The 19,524-nt window shown below is 44.5% G+C and overlaps 1 protein-coding gene across 2 annotated transcripts in view; it reads left to right on the top strand.

The window, feature by feature from the left end:
- GYS2 (glycogen synthase 2) overlaps positions 1-19,524 on the top strand; it is a 589,778-nt gene that overhangs the window by 121,778 nt on the left and 448,476 nt on the right. For both annotated transcript variants that reach the window (XM_078674071.1, XM_078674070.1), the window contains exon 4: positions 10,505-10,690. In XM_078674071.1, the coding sequence (XP_078530197.1) occupies positions 10,505-10,690 (186 nt within the window). The remainder of the gene's footprint in view (positions 1-10,504; positions 10,691-19,524) is intronic.

Below are 19,524 nucleotides of genomic sequence, written 5' to 3'. Positions count from 1 at the left end.
CTCAGCTATGCGTTCTTTGGCACGACCTCTGAGGTCGTACCACCTCTTTTTGAGCTCATCAATGGAGGCTGGGTCACTCCAACTGAGTTCACCTTTGAGCGGATGCGCAGCCAAATGCGCCTCTTGTCGGCCTCAGGCACCCTCCGGGACTCCTTGCCAAACAGCCTGTCATGGTCCTTCGATACTTCCTCGATGAGGTACTCCAATTCCTGTTCAGAGAATTTTATTTTTCTCTTTCTGCCTGGTGCACTGCTCCCTGCTGCTTCCTGGGACATTTTAATTTGTTGTTTGTGTCCTGTTGAGGTGCTGCAGGATGTGTGTTGTGGAGCTCTGGGCTGTGCTTCTTCCACTCTCTGGCTCTGTGTTCTGAATGAGGGAGGGAACTGCCTACTTCCTGGTTGTGATGTCATCATTTTGCTCGAAATGCGACTTCCCGTTTTTGCGATCTCGCAATTAGCGAGATCCCAATTTGCGATTTCGGTAATTGCAAGTTCGCAATTTTAACATGGAAAATGGGCGATTCTGCGATTTTCATGCGATTTCGTGAAAATCGCTATCGGCAATTGCGGCCGATTGCTATTCGCTTTTTTTAGTCTCTTTTCTTGATGCATCCCATTCTGCGAATTCTAAATTGCGATTCGGTATTTTTCGCAATTTAGAATTCGCAGAATATGGGCTTGATGCATCTGGAGGCAAGTCCCTACTATGCACAGCTGTCGCCCTTTGCATAAACTCTTACAGCGAACCCACTACTGAGCTTTGCTCACGTTGAGCTCATTTTGACTTTTACATGGTAAGAGAAGGCAGCAAAACGAAAAACCATACTGGAAACTTTGAAAACCTGTGACATTAAACAAGTGGCCTGTAAAGTAAAGATGCTTATAGTGAATTCTTCACATATAGGGCTTTGAGAGATAAAACATGATGAAGGGATGTAAATGGAGTAATTTGTGTAGCTGTGGTTGAGAACGAGAATCCTGGGGCACTAAGCAATGAATAGGAGATGGTTTTGGCATGAAAAGAGTGCAGCAAAAAAATAAGAGTGCAGAGGTGGTTATAAAACAGTCACTTTGCTATGATGGAAGTTTGCTTGCAGATAACTGGAGAGACAGACGTACTCCACATCTATTATGGATGTACAATTCTGAAGGAGCCAGAAAATGGGCATAGATGCATGGGAAGTGTGGATGTTATTTATTTATTTATTTATTTATTTATTTTGAAAGTTTTATATAGCGCGAACAAGATCTTTGCAGATATCAGAGCGCTTTACAAAGCAGGGAATACCAGACAGGAGAATGAAAAACGTGAGGGAGCATAATAGTACAGGTAAATCAATAATGTAAGTAAATAGTCAGGTAAGTTAAACAATAATACAGGTACAGCACATATTCGTAAGGATCTAGCAGAATAATACAGGAAAAACACATAGTCGTCGGGATCGAGCTGGGTAATATAGATCGATGCAGATACTTTACAGATCCAAGTTAAAAGCTCAATTGTATTTGGCCATGAGAAGAGCTTTTACTTCTTTCTTAAAAAGTGTGACTGAGGAGATGAGCCTTGTTTCAGGAGGGAGTGAGTTCCAGATCCTGGGTGCCATTCCTGAGAAAGAGCGCTTATACGTTTTTTCCTTCCTGAATCTTCGAGGTTTTAGCAGTAGATTGTTTGTGCCTCTAGTGTATCTAGAGCCGCCAGAGATTGACAGCTTTTGAGTGAGGTATCCGGGAGAGCTCAGGTGTACAGCCTTGTGTGTCATGCAGGCGATTTTCAAATGTATTCTGGCTTCAAAAGGCAGCCAGTTCAGGGCTTTCAAGTCAGGGGAGATATGCGAGTGTTTTTTTGACCCAGTGATGAGTCTCGCTGCAGCGTTTAGAGAGGCTCTTAGGGGTGCAGTAGTGGTTAACGGGAGACCACAGAGGGCGATGCTGCCGTATTCAATTCGCGGGATTACTAGTGCTTGTACTGCAGTTTGGAAGTCTTTGGGTGGTAGGAAGGGTTTGAGTTTCCTCAGGGTATTGATTTGGAAGTTTGCACCCTTAGTAGCCTTGCTGATATGATGCTGCATGTTGAGATTGGAGTCGAGAGTTATGCCTAGAGATTTTGCTGAGTCCCCGATGGTGGGTAGGACATTGAGTGCAGTTAGCTGTTTAAGCCACGTTTGAGTGGTAGAGATCTTCGCGGGAGGTGAGATCAAAAGGAACTCTGTTTTCAGAGCATTGAGTTTGAGATGATTATTTGCAAGCCAAGATTGGGTGCTTCTGATCGTTGAGTTCAGGAGTAAAATGTCATTGGGAGATTGTAGTTTGAGATATAATTGGGTGTCATCTGCGTACATGTGAAAAAGTACATTGGATGCTTGTAGCAAGGTGGTGAGGGGTTCCATAACTAGGTTGAACAAAGTTGGTGATAGGGAGGATCCTTGGGGGACACCTAACGAAACAGGTATTGGCGAGGACATCAAGTTGTTACTCTTGAATTTCTGCGACCTGTTATGTAAGAAGGAGGTGAACCACTTGAGAACAGTCCCAGATAGACCCATTCTTGTGTTCAAAAGTTCGAGTAAGTTCTCATGTTTAACAGTGTCGAATGCTGATGAGAGATCAAGAAGGATGAGGAGGCAGGTATCATTTTGATCTAGCATTTGAAGAGCATCATCAATTATGTGGGTCATAGCAGTTTCAGTACTGTGTCCTGCTCGGAAGCCTGATTGATGAGCGTTGAGGAGATCAAACTGATCAATGTGTTTAGTCAGCTGTAGTTGTGCGCATTTTTCCAATAGTTTGGCGAGAGTGGGAATATTGGTAATGGGCCGGTAGTTGTTTAGGTCGGATGGGTCGGCAGTAGGTTTCTTTAGTAAAGGTGTGACTTGTCCAACTTTGAGGGAGTCAGGGATGAATCCTTGTTGGAGCGAGCTGTTGATAATTTTAGTCCACAGTGGAAGGAGCCATGGGGTGAAGTCTTTGACAGCGTTGGCCGGGAGGGGATCCGTGAGGTGATTGGACGGTTTCAAGGTGCTGAGCAGTTTGCCTATTTCTTCTTCGGAGTAGGTGTCAAAGGATGACCATGTAGCATTGTTTTTTAGTTTGGTGGGTGTTATGCTGTTGGAAGTGGTGTAGAGGCTTGCGTCAATGCTGAGATCACTCTTTATGTTGTCAGTTTTTTGGGTAAAGAAAGCGGCGAAGTCTTCACAGGAGGGTGCTTTGTCCAAAGAGCTGATAGGTTGGGGTTGTTCCTTGGCTTGTGTTCCGATTAGCTCAGTTTTCTTGGTCGGTTTTTTGCTTGGTCGAGCTGGAGGCTGAAGAAGTTTGCTTTTGAGCGCTTTATTTTCCTGAAATAGGCGTTTCTCTTTTTCTTCAAGGTTTTCAGGTGGAGTGCAGAGGGAGCTGTTCTCCAAGTGCGCTCTGCCATTCGCATGGCTCGTCTATCTTCATTGAGACTCCCGTCGTACCATGGATTGGATATTTTAGCGTAGACTCTTTTTAGCTGCATGGGAGCAGCCTCATTAATTATTGACGTCATGGCGTTGAGATAGTGGTCAGTCAAGGATTGGACATCTGTAGCGCCTGTAGGAGGGAGCAGTAAGTCGCGGCTGTTCGGAGGTAGGGAGTCTGGGTTGAGTTTTTTCAGGTCTCTTTTCCAAATTTTAGGTCTGGAGGATTGAGTCGTGTTGAGTTTGATTTTTTCATTGATAAAGAATGTGACGATGTGATGGTCTGACCAGTCACAGGGTTCGATAGATTCAAGTTGAATAGCGTTCTCTTTGGCGATGATGAGGTCGAGTATAGAACCTTTCTCATGGGTCGGGCTGTTGCATAGTTGTGTGCGGTCCAGGGCTTTGACGAAATTTTTGAGACTATTTACCACCGCATCATTGTGATCGTTCCAGTGGAGGTTGAAGTCACCAAGGTATATTTGGGTGAGCTGTCGTCCAGCGTTAGTTGAAATCATGTCCATGATTTGTTGGGCGAAGGTGAGGTTGTCTCTGGGTGGGTGGTAAATGCCGTGAAGAGAGCATATCGGTTTGCCTTCACTGATAATGTCGAGGCAAATGTATTCGCAGGACATTGAGGACGGTAGGGAAGGTGCGGAGACTTTCAGAACAGAGAGGTTGTTCCTGTATATGCATGCAATTCCACCACCTATCTTGCCAGACCTGTCAAGCCTAACGATGTGGTAGTTGGGGGGTACCAGAATGTCCATTATAGGTGTAGAAGATTCAGTTAGCCAGGTTTCAGTCAAGATGATTAGGTCAAGGTCTAATGATAGGATGAGATCGGCGATGGCGGAGGAGTGTCTAGAAGCCGATCTACAGTTGAGGAGAGTGCATTTGAGACGGGGTGTGTCAGAGGAGGTAGAGGGTACTAGTGAGAGGGGGACTTTTCTAAGGTTATTCGGGTCGGAGCTTCTGTTGTTTAGTGTGGGGGATCTACGGTGTTTTGAGTGTATCGTGGGAATGGGGAGGTGCGTGGCGGTTGTGTGGTTTAGGGGAGCAGGGTCGAAGGAGCGGAGGAGAGTGAGAATGTCGAGATCCGAAAGAGAGGTGCATGTGCGACGGGGGTGGTTTTGTGGGCGGGGATCGCCGTCCAATGTGGGCGGCGGGTGCGGTTGTTGCGATTGTGGGCATGGATCACGGTCCTGTGTGAAAGTTGTAGCTTTGGTGCGTCATCGGGACGGGTGGGGAGCCAGTTGAGAGGGCGGGTGTTGGTGAGTGGGGTGTGTCTGGGGGGTGTGATGAGTAGCTCTTTGATGGTGTGAATGTCTTCTTTGATGGTGTGAAAGTCTTCTTTGAGCTGGAGGAGGGAGGACATAATCTTGTCCAGCGAAGGATAGGTGTTAGTGCTGGGGGAGGAAGTCATGGGTGAGTGGCTGACCTCTGCATTAGCATGCGGGTGGGGGGTGTGTTGGTGTTCATGCAGGGCTCCATGGTGCCGGCGTACGAGTTGGTGTTATGGAGGAGAGAGGGTATGGGGGCGATGGGAGTGGATGAAGAGTGGAGGAGGTTGGTGGCGTAGAGGAGGGCTTTGGTGGCAGGCGGTGAGAGCGGGGTGGAGGTAGAGTGTATGTTGGTGGTGATGGGGGAGCCTGAGGGGTAGTGAGGGCTGAGAGTGGGGGGAAGGGGGGAAATGGTGTTGGAGATGGTCCTGTCGTGGGGAGGGGGAGTTCTAATGATAGATGTGGAGTGCTCTGTATGATTAATTAGCGTGTGGTAGAGGGGACTCAGAGTAGGGAGGGACAGAGGGTGTGAATTGTCATTATGCGTGTCATTCTGGTGCTGGTCTAGGTTAGCGGGATTTTGGGTGGGAGCTGTGTTGTCAGGGGAGTGAGTAGAGGGAGTGGCATGTGTGGGGGTCCAGGTGTTGAAATTAGGGGGGCGATTAGTGTGTGAGGGGGAGAGATTTGTGACTGTGATTGAGGGATGTGTGGTGGTAGCAGTAGGTGAGTGGTTGACTGGGGTGTTGGAGGTAGAGGTGAGGTGTGTGTCGTTCTGATGTTGGGCGAGGTTAGGGGGGCTGTGGGTGAGGGCTGAGATGTCAGGAGTGATAGTGCTGGAGGAGATATGGGTGGAGGTCCTGGGCTTGGCAAGGTGCTCTTTGAATTTGGGGAAAAGGTTGTCTAGTAGTTCTAGGTTCTTGTCTGTGGATTGAATTATGACTATCCCATTATTGTAGATAGTAATGGTAGTCCTGCCAGGGAAGAGTTGGGATGGGGTGATGGAGAGAGTTAGGCCATGAGCCGTTTTCCTGGTGGTGGAGACGGTGAGTAGGGTGAGGAACGCTTTTCTCCATTGAGCTCTACGTGAGGTGTGGAAGATGATATCGATGTTCAGGGATCCATTGACCGGTGAGAAGTAGGTGTCGGCAAAGGGGGTTTCAGGGTGGGACCTCAGGAAGTTGTGTTTAAAGCGTTTAGCGGCTTTTTTGGTGAGTGTGGATGGGTAATTTATTCTATATGTGTGCTTGCCGATGAGATCCATGTTGGGATGGCTGTAGAGGTGGGTATGGGGGGGCGAACGATAATAATCCAAATGTGCAAAAGATAACTGTCAACCGTCGGTTGCCTAGCACAAAAGTGACACAAGTGAGTGGCCAAAGATACCCAAAATATAAGGGGTAGTACTCGGTGCAGTCCAGAAGTAGCGGTGAGTGGATGCAGCTTACACATTTTTTTTTATAAGGTATAAGAAGTGGCAGCCACTTAAATGGAGGCCAAGTGACATTAGTGAATAACCAAAGATAACCAAAATGTAGGAGGTAGCATCGGTGTAATCCAGTAATAAAAGTGGAAGTGTGCAGCTTACAAGAATGAGCAAAATATATAAGGTAGCGATCAGTGCATAATAGGGATAGCAGTGAGCTGGGTGATCTATATGAGGTAGCGATCAGTGCACTACAGGTGAGGAAGGAGTGACATAGTTATAGGATACAGTACAAAATACAGGTAGGAGTACAATACTGCAATAAAAGGCAGACACTTAATCACACATATATGAGGTAGCGATCGGTGCATTACAGGTGAGGAAAAAGTGACATGTGTGCAGGGTACGAAAATGCAAAGCGTACAGGTAGAAGTACACAAATGTATAAAGTAGGCCTATAATACTGCAATAAAAGGCAGATACTTAATCCAATGAAAAGTTGATGAATGAAAGGATACTTTACAAATGAAAAGTGCCGAAGGGCAGGTTACACATGTTTACAAACTAATATAATAAATAAGTATACTGCTGCACTAAGAGGTAGCTGTGCCGTGGGTTGCTATAGGTGTACAAATTGACAGAATATAATACTGCACTAATAGCCACACATTAAGTTAGAGGAAGGATTGTTTATAGGGCTATGCAAAGTGCGCGGTAAATGAGCTTAGTCTGCAATGGCAAGTTTGCATAATATGAACAGATAGTCAAACTAGTCAAGGTGACTAGTCCAAGATGGCCACCAACGAGAAGGAATAGGAGTAGGCTAAGATGGCCGCCAAATAGGGAATAGTGCCCTTAGTCCTCTGTTAGTTGTTGTTCTTTTGCGAGCAGGGAAGGGCAGTTTCAGTTTCTATTCCAGCTGGCTCAGTATCATGCATACTAAGGGGAGTCTTATCTCTATTTTTGTTATCTTAGGAGGCGCTGTTGAGGGGCCTCGTGGGCTCTCGAGGTAAAGGAGGGGATTTATTGCATCGGTTTATGGCCCAAGCCATTTTGAACAAAGGAGTTTTTTGTGCGTGAGGAAAAACGAGTGAAGCAAAGAAAATACCTTTTCCCGCTTTCTGCTCGGAAGGTGCTCTGTAGTCCCCAGCCTTAGGGAGCAAAGACGCTGTTTGCCTTCGTTTGCAGGTCTGCTCAAAACGTGTAAATGGTATCGAGTAATCCTCCTTCCCAGTTGATTCTCCCCGGGGGTGTTGACGCCCTCGCTCGCCAGCGCTGTCTCCGGTCGCGCTGACTTGCCTGCTTTGTGGCTCCACTCTACCGCTGGTGGTGCTCTGTAGACCCAGCCTTAGGGAGCAAAGACGCTGTTTGCCTTCGTTTGCAGGTCTCCCCGGGGGTCTCCAGTTGAGTCTCTCCGGGGGTGTTGACGCCCTCGCTCGCCAGAGCTGTCCCCGGCCGCGCTGACTTGCCTGCTTTGTGGCTCCACGCTACCGCTGGTGGTGGTGCTGGTGGGGGGGACGCCATGCACACCGTGCACACCCTGTCATCAGGTCCTCCACTTCCTCTGGGGGGCTCTCCGATTAGTCCAATGCTGTCAGAGCGAGATGTTCCTGACAGCTGAGCGGGCAAGGCGGGGAGATCACTCCCGATGTGGGTCGGCTACCGGGACGGACCTCACGCTGCCCGCAGGCAAGCAGGGCAACACCTCAGTGCATTTCCGATGCTCGTCCGGCGACTCTTGCCATCAGTCCCCTGGGTGGCGGCCGTCGTGAGCATGGCCGCCGTGAACAAGGTCCAGGTCCACCTCCCTCTGGTCTGTCCGGTGCAGGCAACGTCGGAATCAGGCGGGTCCGACTCCTGGGCAGTCCGCCACAGCCACCCCGAGCCTCCCGCCGGCACTCCCTCTATCACCCGCGCCGGATCTGTCAGCGCCAACTCCCGTCCGCTTGTCACCCGCCCCGACGGCTCCAGTGATATTGATCACTTGCCGGCGGTGATTGCAGGCAAGCAGGGTAACTCCACAATCAAGAGGGCACTGGGATGCAGTCGTCTGTCAGGAACCTCCCAGGCTTCCTCAGCATGCCGGTCTCAGGTTCATACCCATCAGTACCGGTGCAAGCGAGGTGATCTTCAGTCGGGTCGGGTTCTCAACTTGGTTCCCGTCCAGCCGTCCTGCGTTCCGCCGAGGCTGCAGAGGTCCCAGCCGTCACTGCTGCAGGTACGTGTTTTACGGCGATATTCCAGCTACTTATAAAACCAGTTACTTGAGTTCAATCCAGTTACTTGTTACGATCCACTTGCTCATTTTTCTCGCCGATGGTGGTGCGTGCTATCGAGGATAATTTCCGGAAAGGGATCCCCAGCACTAGGAGCTCCGGACCCGAGCTCCTACCAGGCGGCCATCTTGCCACTTTATTCTTCTAACATTCATTTGCATAGCAGCAATAACATTCCCTTAAAAATGTTGTACTGAAATCAAAATCTGCTGAATAGAAAGCTGCTTTTTTCCCTTTCCTTAAACCGCTGTGAGGTAGCCAGCCTGTGACCTTATACCTCACGTCCAATACCAAGTGTAAAATCATTGTATTGATCAATGGATATGATTAAAAAGAGTCGCCTTAGAGACCAAAGAATTTCGCCTGCAATTTGTTTTGTAGGACGAACTAGGTTAAATTATTTATTGTCGCTAGTCTAGGGATCATGAAGAACAATGATGCTGCAAATATTTAAGTTATTTTAAAGCTTACTCTGTTGAAAGCATTTGTGATATTTGCGTAGCAAAAAGGAGATGAGAATAGGACACTTTTTAGGAACAGTTCACTTCTAGTACGGTTAATGAAGGGTGGTTAATACACTAATCAGTGACAAAATGTACTTCTGTTGGTACAACAAATAATAGTTTAGGTAAAGTTAAACTTGCAGAGAAGCAGATCAAGTGACATTCTTCAGGTGCCGGATTACTGATAGTGCCCACACCACCAGCGCTCGCTCCACATTGTGCACCATAACACTTACATACCAAGGAAACTCACGAGACAGATTTATGGGAAAGCAGTGGTGCAGGTTTATTTCGCACAACAAAAGGCAGATAAGGTGGGTCATCTTACAGGCGATCCAATGCGGCAGCCCCTCGCTGACCCGCATGCCTAACCAGCCATCTTGCACGGCGAGTCGATGCTCTGACGGTGCAGTACATTATCACTTTATTTCGATCTACTCCCGCCCCCCCTGTCAGGGCGGAGCGATGAGGCACACCCCCGGTCGGTTCAGGCCCCCCGACCGCCCGAAGGACTAACGGGGCGCCGACGCTGTTTCCTGGAACCCCCTCGGCTCCAGGTTCTTGGCTCAGGCACCCCTACTGTGCCAGGCAGAGGTATTGACTGTATCCTTCTGCCGCAGAGGTACCCCTACTGTCCATCTGCTTCCAGATCGCCCTGTGACTCCGCCTGCAACATAAAACAAGACCATTAAACCGTCCAAATTTTTCGCCTGCCGCTCTGCCGCTGGGTTAGGGCTAGGGTGGGAACAGCGCAGAGCAGCCCAGGGAACAAGCGCGGCAGGAAAGACCAAGCAGTGTTGCCGTGCAACCTATAAACCCCTAGGGACCGCCCACAACGCCAGGGGACGCCCTCCCATTGGTCGCTAATGACGAGGGCGGCTCTGGGGCTGGCGCGCTGCAGTTCCTCTCGCGCGGCATGTGGTACTAAGACGCTGTCTTGCTCAGCTCCCCTTTGCGTCGCGCGGCCAGCGGCAGAGGCATGAGTCATCCATGTGTTACCATGTATACACTATTGTATAGTTGTGAGATGGCAATGAATATAACAAAAAGACATGCATCTCTTGCTGCAGTTACCTTTAATGTGTACTTGTTCAGAACAAGTTGCCTTTAATCTCCAGTCCAGTGTCTAAGGAAGAGGTTTGGCTGAGTTGTTGGGAGCGGTTAATATCTCATGCTTTGTACCGGGACTGTCTCGTGCAGGTAAGAGCCGATGGGCGGGGGGAGGGGTGGACTCGACAGATGACAATGAGGGAAAATTAAATAAATAATTCATTTTCCGTTGTCTGTCGTGCCCCCGCACATCCCGCCCACCACTCTCACTTGCACGGGCCACTCCTGGAGTGTACTATTCTCTTGTGAGAGCCTAATCACATCAACCCAACACTATGCTGTACACGTTGATAAATTTAACAAATATACCTCATGCTTGCCCAAGTTTGTCCCTAAGTTCCACCCTCTTATATTTCAATTAAGACTACTAACTATAACCATGACTATCCAGCATGTAAACCAATTTTTCTAAATGTATTTCTGCGTGTTCTGTCACATCAATCTGTGACATGTGTTTCTTTTTTTAAACGTACTAGATCACTGATCAGTTACAAGATCAGACAAACATCATTACCCACTTCCACGAGTGGCAGTCAGGAGCTGGATTGATCCTGTCCCGTTATAGGAAAATTCCTATTGCAACTATCTTCACCACACATGCAACACTGCTGGGCAGATACCTCTGTGCTGGGAACGCAGACTTCTACAACAGACTGGAACAGGTACTGTTGCTTTATAATATTCCAACGTTGTATATAATAAATAAACAACAGACCATTGCTCAAAAAATAAAAATGAGCGACCCGGTGTCTGAAAATATTTTTCTGCAAAGTAAAATGTTCGATTTGAATGTAAGGGGTAATTTTTTTCTTACAAAAATAGGGTTGACGTACAACAATAGTATTGTTCTTTGGTCAAGAATATTTTGTAGGAAATGTAATTCAAAATACAATTTTGGGGATCAGTTTTATTGTGAAGTTAATATTTTATTGTTTCTAAACTGAAATATGGATCCCTTAAACGTGTAATATTTTACAATTTCTGATTTCTGCATAATGTTCAGATGAACTGGGTAACCACAGAAACAGCATTTGATGACATCAAGGTGTGCCTACGTTTAGAGTGTATTGACGGGTAGGTTGATTTGGAAGCTTCTGACGCTCACACGGAAATAACACCTGCTATCGGTGATGAATATGTGACGAAATCCCGCAATCAAAAATCCCGCGTACCATGACTCCTCATTAATTACAACGCGGAGCCATTACTCCGCAGTACAATCACTCCGCAAAATTTAACCCCGCATATAACTTTACAACGCATGCCTTTACAACGCAAAGGCATGTGTGGTGAAGTTATGTGTGGGGTAAACTTAGAAAATGTACTTACACTATATATATATATATGTGTGTTTACATATATATATATATATATAAATATATAAATATATATAAATAAATATATGTATATACCAAATAATGCATATGTATATACATATATATATATATATTTAACATTTATATATTTTTTTAAATAATAAAAATATATATATATATATATATATATTTAACATTTTAAAAAATACTCTTTTCACCCTAAAAACTAATACCACCCTGCTCCCTTAAAATACCCCAGCACCCCAAAATCCTAACCCACCCTTACTCCTTAAAATACCCCAACACCCTTAAACCGTAACCCATCTTAACCCTATACATATACCCTGTACCCCAAAACCCAAACCTATCCCTAAACCCTAAAAATACCCCTGTACCCCAAAACCAAAACTTACCACTGAACCCTAAAAATACCCCTGTACCCCAAAACCCAAACCTAGCCCTGAACCCTATAAATACCCCTGTACCCCAAAACCCAAACCTAGCCCTGAACCCTAAAATTACCCCTGTACCTCAAAACCCAAACCTAGCCCTGAAGCCTAAAAATACCCCTATACCCCAATACCCAAACCTATCCCTTAACCCTTAAATACCCCTGTACCCCATAACCCAAACCCACCCTTAAAATACCCCTGTAACCCAAAACCCCCAAATACCCCTGAACCCTATAAATACCCATGTACCCCAAAACTCAAACCTAGCCATGAACCCTAAAAATACCCCTGTACCCCAAAACCCCAAAATACCCCTGAACTCTAAAAATACCCCTGTACCCCAAAACCCAAACCTAGACCTGAACCCTAAAAATACCCCTGTACCCCAAAACCCAAACATACCCCTGAAACCTGAACATACCCCTGTACCCCAAAACCCAAACCTACCCCTGAAACCTAAAAATACCCCTGTACCCCAAAACCCAAAATACCCCTGAACCCTAAAAATACCCCTGTACCCCAAACCCAAACCTAGCTCCAAACCCTAAAAATACCCCTGTACCCCAAACCTAGCCCTGAACCCTAAAAATACCCCTGTACCCCAAACCTAGCTCTAAACCCTAAAAATACCCCTGTAGCCCAAAACCCAAACCTAGCTCTAAACCCTAAAAATACCCCTGTACCCCAAAACCCAAAAATACCACTGAACCCTAAAAATACCCCTGTACCCCAAAACCCAAAAATATCCCTGAACCCCCAAAAATACCCCTGTACCCCAAAACCCAAACCTAGCTCTAAACCATAAAAAATACCCCAGTACCCCAAAACCCAAACCTAGCCCTGAACCCTAAAATTACCCCTGTACCTCAAAACCCAAACCTAGCCCTGAAGCCTAAAAATACCCCTATACCCCAATACCCAAACCTATCCCTTAACCCTTAAATACCCCTGTACCCCATAACCCAAACCCACCCTTAAAATACCCCTAAACCCTTAAACCATATACTCCAACACCCCCAAACTAAAACCATATACTTACCTTACACTTAAATATAAAAAACAAATGTTTTTACCGTTCATGCTTTTACAACGAATTTCGTTGTAAAAGCATGCGTGGTAAAAGCATACAAGATATAATGGCATGCGTTGTAATATTTTGCGGAGTATCAGTACCTGCGTTATGATGGTATGAGGAGTAAAGGTATGCGGAGGAAAAAATGCGGAGTGAAGGTGTTTTACCATCGGTGATGTATCCAAGTCTAGCAGTGCAATATATAATCCAATCATAACTGCTAAAACAATATTTTGCTGGAACACATCAAGCAGGTCAAGTGTATTTATGAATGTAATAGTTGAAGTATGGCTGGTAACTAAGAAGAGTACATTTCGTAGCTGTAAACTCAGTAGACATCCAAATGTATGTACCTTATATTCTGCATATTGGGTTACTGGTATATTGTGTTAGCATGCTTGATTTTGTGGCTACAGAGAAATTGCTTTATATATCCCCCGATTAACTTTCTACACTTACTAGCATAGGCTTTACATATTGATCTGGGGGGGGACAGGGGTTGTTTCAGAAGTCGGTTCCAATAGATGAGTGACCAGGGAATTGTGGGAGGGGTTGACAAGTCAGCAGGAGCATGTGGCAATTGGCATGAGAGAGAAGCTGATAGGCATTGACAAGAGCCATTATTAAACGTCATGTTGTAGTCAAAGAAATTATGCAAATGTTAATGATCTCAGAGGAATAAAGGAATAGGGAAGGCATACCTGTGATGTGGCTGCTGACCATTTCCGATTAGGTCCCTGTGCCATCCGTTGTATAATTTTTCCATTTAGGTATTTTGGCAAACAGACCTATTGCATTCAATATAAACCTAGTATGAGATTTTTCTCTGCCCCTTCGTAATGATCTAACAACTTTCTTGTCTGGTCTGTTCCCTGTTCCCGATTCAATGGGTTCTATCTCTTTTCTTGTGTTTGACTCACCCAAGGAACATTTCAGTATCAGTGTATTTTGATTGGATACCTGCACTGCAACACAACCTTACATTGCAGTGTATGAGGCACTATTATTACTCCCTCTCTGTCTCTTCTTGCTCTTCTTTCCATCCTTTCAGCTCCCAACTCTAGAAATGTGTGCTCCCACCTCCTGCATTCTTCCCCATCTTCCTAGCGCTACGTGCTGCTGTATCAGTAGGTGGCAATCTTTGATGGGAGAGAGAGAGAGAGGGAGAGTGTGAGTGTGTGTGAGAAGCTGGTCACATGCCTGGGCACACTTGTGCAGCATTAATCTTTGGATGTTGTAATATGGATGAATCTGAGCAGGGATGACAGACTTTGTTATATAGACAAGAACTGTGTCACTTGCTACATCTCAAATTTTGGGGTTGGCCACCGGTGGACGTTTGGATTCATGGCCTGGCTGTTTACCATGGCTTGTGGCCAACTCCCTTCATTCACAGCTAATGGCTTTGTTGAGTGGGGTTTCACTTCCTGCTGAGGGTTGTTAGTAGGATTTGGCTGAAAGCTAGACCCTGCTGAAAACCCCCACTGGACACAGCCAAAGACTGTGCACAGTGAGGGCTGATTGTTCACAGTGGTTTGGAGACAGGACCAGGATTTGCAACGAATCCCTGACTGCTCATGGCCAATGGCAGAGTATTAATTGGATGATGTCACCAGCGATGTCATCAGTTACGTCATTTGGCATATTTTCAGTGATGTCATCAATTATGTATTTTAAAATGTAATGAATGATGTGATACATGTGGTCATAAGCAGTGCCTTATGGGGGTATGAGTTATGGTAGTTTATCTAGCCATAACTGACAAATATCAGTGTTTCTTAGGTTATCTTTTATAACTATGACTGCACTTCAACTGTGGGTTTATTTAAGTGAATTTCAGAGTTTTTTAAAACATACATTAAGGGTCTGATCTGAGGTTTTGAGGAATGGTACTCCATCTGTCAGAGTTAGGGACAACATTACCCCTGCCACCCTGACAGGCTACCATCTCCAAAAATTAAGACATGACTGTCAATCCAGTGGCTATCTCTGTTCCTTGAAAGCAACCACCACCATGGAATAGCATAAATATATATCTAGATCTAGCTCTCTCTTTCTCTCTCTCTATATATAAAGACATTTTCCGAGTAGACCCTCGACAATCACCACCAAGTCTCACAGGGTCACAGAAAGGCAGCACACCATACAGGAGGGGGATCCTCCTTTTCGGAACTAAAGACCTCAAACACCCAGCAAGCTAGGTGTCATGCTTCATCATATGGCTTTGCCCCTCGTTGGGTCGGCGGTGCAATACCCGACGAGCACCCATAAAGGGGCTCTTTGGCGGGGATTTTTCCTGCCGTACGGTGCTGTGGGTGTGAGGGCCCTAGGGAGTGGAAGTGAGTGGTGTAAATGTGTTGAAGTGATATTAAAAAAGGTTGAGTAGTCCACATTTTTTTTTCTGAAGTGGCAACCCACCTTATTAAAAACAAAGAGAGTGGTTTCTTTGTCAGGCTCTAAGGTTCGTGAAAGCAAAATCCTACTCTAACAAAGTGGTCGACATGTTTCATGCTTTTTTTGTTCAAAGTGATACTCAGCATTTCCTCAGGACCAAAATAAGGGAAACTATCTACACTGCTAGATATCCATAATGTTGATCTAGTCTAATGTGTGCCTGGTTCCGCCATGTAGAGACCCGCCATTCATGGAGCGAGTGCTGTTACGATTTCCCCAGGCGCTAAGACACCACGTGGTTGATGTCCTCTCTGTACTCGGAGCCATGCCAACCTCCTAGAAGACACTCCCACTGAGGAATCGGTGCCATTATTATTTGTCAACTGTCCTATCCAAGGTTTTGGATCCAGGGGAACTGTGCATTCCTTCTTTTGACACTGTGCTACTAGGGCGCATGCACTGGACCCCGTTAAATAAAAGCCCTACCTGTCCCTCTTTTTGTTTATAGCACACCAAACAGCAAATCCAGGTAAGTTCAAGTTGTTTACTTCATATTTATTTGCTTCTTTTTCTTGATCATTTCTCCATAAGTTTCAACCATGCACAGTACAGAGTGCGTCAGGTAACAAAAAAGACGACCTAAACGTTTCGGCCAGAGGCCTTCGTCCGGGTCATGTGATAGTAGGTGAGGGGTGTTTAAAAAGGGGTTGGTTTGACCCGCACCCAATTAGCAAAGAATCCCAAAATGTACAAAAGGTGTGTCATAAGGGAACAAACAATCACATTCATTTTTGATTTGATCATTATGAGCTGCATGAATCCTATATGGACTAGTAAAGTACTTGAAGTCAAATTACATTGTAGTTTCATGTAGCACTTAAATATATATTCTCTTGCAACAACGGTTAAAGAACACCCAGCAAGTGCACGGCATCAAACCCATATGTGTCATGTGCTTAGAGTCCAAAACTTTATAGATTCATACAGTATTTGAATGTATAGAAAGATGTAACCGCAGTTAAGGACCCCCGGCAGTTGGATTGATTTGATAATTTTTTATATCATCATAGTCTTAGGGGCTAAAGCAGTAAGTAAGTGTCACATTGAACACAAAAACCCTTCATGGAACCTAAGTCTGTGAATTATATATAATTACGGTCGTTGTTATCAAATCTTGGTAAAGCACCAGATTAGAAGGGGGATGTAAGGAATAAAGACTGTTATTATCTGGTCCTGATAAGGTATCGGGTTGGAGGGGGGATGTGGAACAATAGTAGTTGCAGGTCCCGACTCTTTTCTGTCATTAGGGGAAAAGAATGTAAGCCTTAAGGAAAGAACCATGGAATAGCATAACTATATATCTAGATCTAGCTCTCTCTTTCTCTCTCTCTCTCTCTCTCTCTCTCTCTCTTTTACAATGTACAAAAGCCAAATTGTGATTCAGTAACTTGATCCTGAAACGCAATTTGCCTTTGCTACCAAATACTGATTTGGTATTTGGAAGGGGTGCCCCTTACAAATACTGAATCAAAATGGTATGTATTGATTTGTGACCAAATTCTAGTCGCAAAAAAGAAATACTTTACCACTGGTGTAAAACTGGTGGCAACTCTTTCGCAAAGGGAAGGGGTCCCTTAGTGACCCCTTTGAGAATATTAAAAAAACATGTGTAGTGGTCCCACTGACCACTGCATACTCTTAACAGCAAAGTTAACTTTTTTCGTTTCAAACACATTACGTTTTCCTTCAAGGAAAATGGAAAACGGGCTGTATTTAAACAAATGAAAGATTGCTGACCTCAGCAGGCCGCAATCCTTGTGATGACTGCGATTCCTAATGGGTAGCAAATTCCGACCTACCTCATTAATATACATGAGGTAGGTATTTAGGACCCACAAAGAATCGCTAATGAAACTCAAGAGTTTCATACATTCGGAGAGAATCCCGATTAGGAAATCGGTATTGCTAATGTTTGTACATCTGGCCCTATGAATTTAAAACAATCAAGTGTGATGAATATTTTGTGTGTCTATTGTTGACTACAATTGAAAAGAAAAAGACTGCTGGATCGGACTTGAACTGGACAAAGACTGATTCGATACTATTAGTGTGCTATACCTTATATAGATATTTCAGTTGGCTTCAATGGTATTTTACCAATACACAGCTGTAATACTGTGCCTGGGGTGATAAAGGTCCTTTGTAATTTTCAGCTCGGCATGGATGACACTGGCCAATCCTATGCTTAAAAGCTTTGCTGCAAAAATTATAATAGGATTTGTCACTCTCCAGCTTGGCATGGATGGAACTGTGCTAATCCTATGCTTAAAAACTCTGCTAGAGAAACAAACATTTAAGGTGAGCAGGTTCAATGTGTTGGTTGTGTTGTAGTGTTCTTCATAGAAAGGAACTGCTCTCCACCTAAAGTTTGGAACTAACCAGAATTCCCAGCTTCCTTTTTTGCATATATATGTACAATTTTCTAAAAAGAAAGAGCTGGAACTCCAGAATGTGGATTCCATTTCTTGTTTTTATTGACGACTCATTTTTGCAAACTTGCCTTCCAAGCAAAACCCTATTTTCATTCTAGTATTTAGCTGTTTTGTGTTTTTATCTTTTTTTTTCATAGCCTGAAACTGGCAAGTCAGAAGCAACTCGTGAGTCAGGGACACAATAACCGTTGAATCCTAAAATAGACGCTTACGAGCCATGCACCATTTCCCACAATCTTTTCTATATCATAATTGGCTTTTTACCACAAGCTTGGGTACCCCTGACTGCAGCACTGGGCTCAGTCACCTTTGAGGTTGGCCCCCCATGGTAGTGACATTTTTTTTCACAGCACAAAACCTGTGAGTCAGAGCTGACACTCAAGTTTCAAGATGGTCCCAAAACATTTTTGGTCTTAATCCAACCAGTCACATTTTGTAAGAAAAAAAACAGCCTGCATGTTAAAAGAGCAGAGATATATAAAAATGTTAACCTTTTAAACCCTGCTCTGACACTTTTTTAAACACTTACAGCTCTAAAATTATGGAAAGGATTTACATCAAACTAACAAAAACATGTTTTCTGAGTAAAGTTAAAATTGTATGTCTGGTTCGATGTAAATCCTTTCAATGGTGTTCTTTTATCCTTTGACAACATTTCCTATCCGAGCTACAATAGGAAATCACTTCACAAAAGTTGTCATTCTGAAACATATCTGACTACATAGGTAAACTGGTAAATTTTGTGTTAATACCTCCACAGGGTGAAAAGTTATGGGCACATCAAAAAATGACTTTGCAATGAAAACACAGTCTTAAACACTACTAGGCAGTGACTATTGTTACTGCGTGGTTTTATGTATATAACTCAGTGAAAAGGCATTTGTCATACACGCTCCCTTTGTTTCTTTCATTTGTCCTGGTTAAAAAATAAAATAACATTTTAATAAGCCAGCAGTGATTATCCATTTTGGTACACAGGCAAGCTCCATCTCCAAAAGTTCAACTCGGTCACTCACACAGTACACATGCAAACTGCTTTCCCTCGAAAACAGCAAATTAACAAACTGGAAAACAAAAATAAAGCATGTTAGTAATTTGTGGCAGTACAATCTCCCTCAAACTGCACGCATCCATGCATTCTCAGATTTGCTTTTAAGGAATTCCTGAAAGTAAAAGGCTCATGGTAGACACTAAGGAATTAATCCATTAATAGCCATTGTTTAAATAAAACCTCTTGAGTCGTAGACAAGATTGTGATCCCATCCACGGTGTACGTGACGTGCTGTGCTGTTCACATAAAATGAAAGTGGCGTGTAAACATTTGAGTCAATTAATCTGCGCTGCTGAGCAGATGGCCAGAGTTCTGTAATCCTTCAGGAGACAGGGTATAACCATTCGTCCTCATATATATATATATATATATAGAGAACAGTGCCTCTTGTTAATTCTAATCCTATCATCTGTAGAAATAAGGCCAAGCAGTTCACGAGTCAGAGGCATGGTCGAAAGTTCATTCCTAAAATGCAGAAACAGCAGGCCAGGTGGCTGTATTTTGCTTCCCTTCTGTGAATTTGCATCAGCTTAAACAAATACGATTAAACAAACAAGCTTAAAGATTAATGTGCTGTGGCTAATTGTACTGTGCTTTTGATAGATGGACTAGTTCAAACGTTTTTAATATACCTTTAGGTGTGAGAACAGTGATACTGCATGAGACAAAACCTTGCATCTCACAGCATAATTCTATAATGGTTGTTTTCTATCAGTAGG

The sequence above is a fragment of the Lissotriton helveticus genome, chromosome 1_1, assembly GCF_964261635.1.
Source record: "Lissotriton helveticus chromosome 1_1, aLisHel1.1, whole genome shotgun sequence".
NCBI lineage: Eukaryota > Metazoa > Chordata > Amphibia > Caudata > Salamandridae > Lissotriton > Lissotriton helveticus.
The sequence above is the reverse complement of the archived record's forward strand: the minus strand, read 5'-3'. Positions and strand labels throughout refer to the sequence as shown.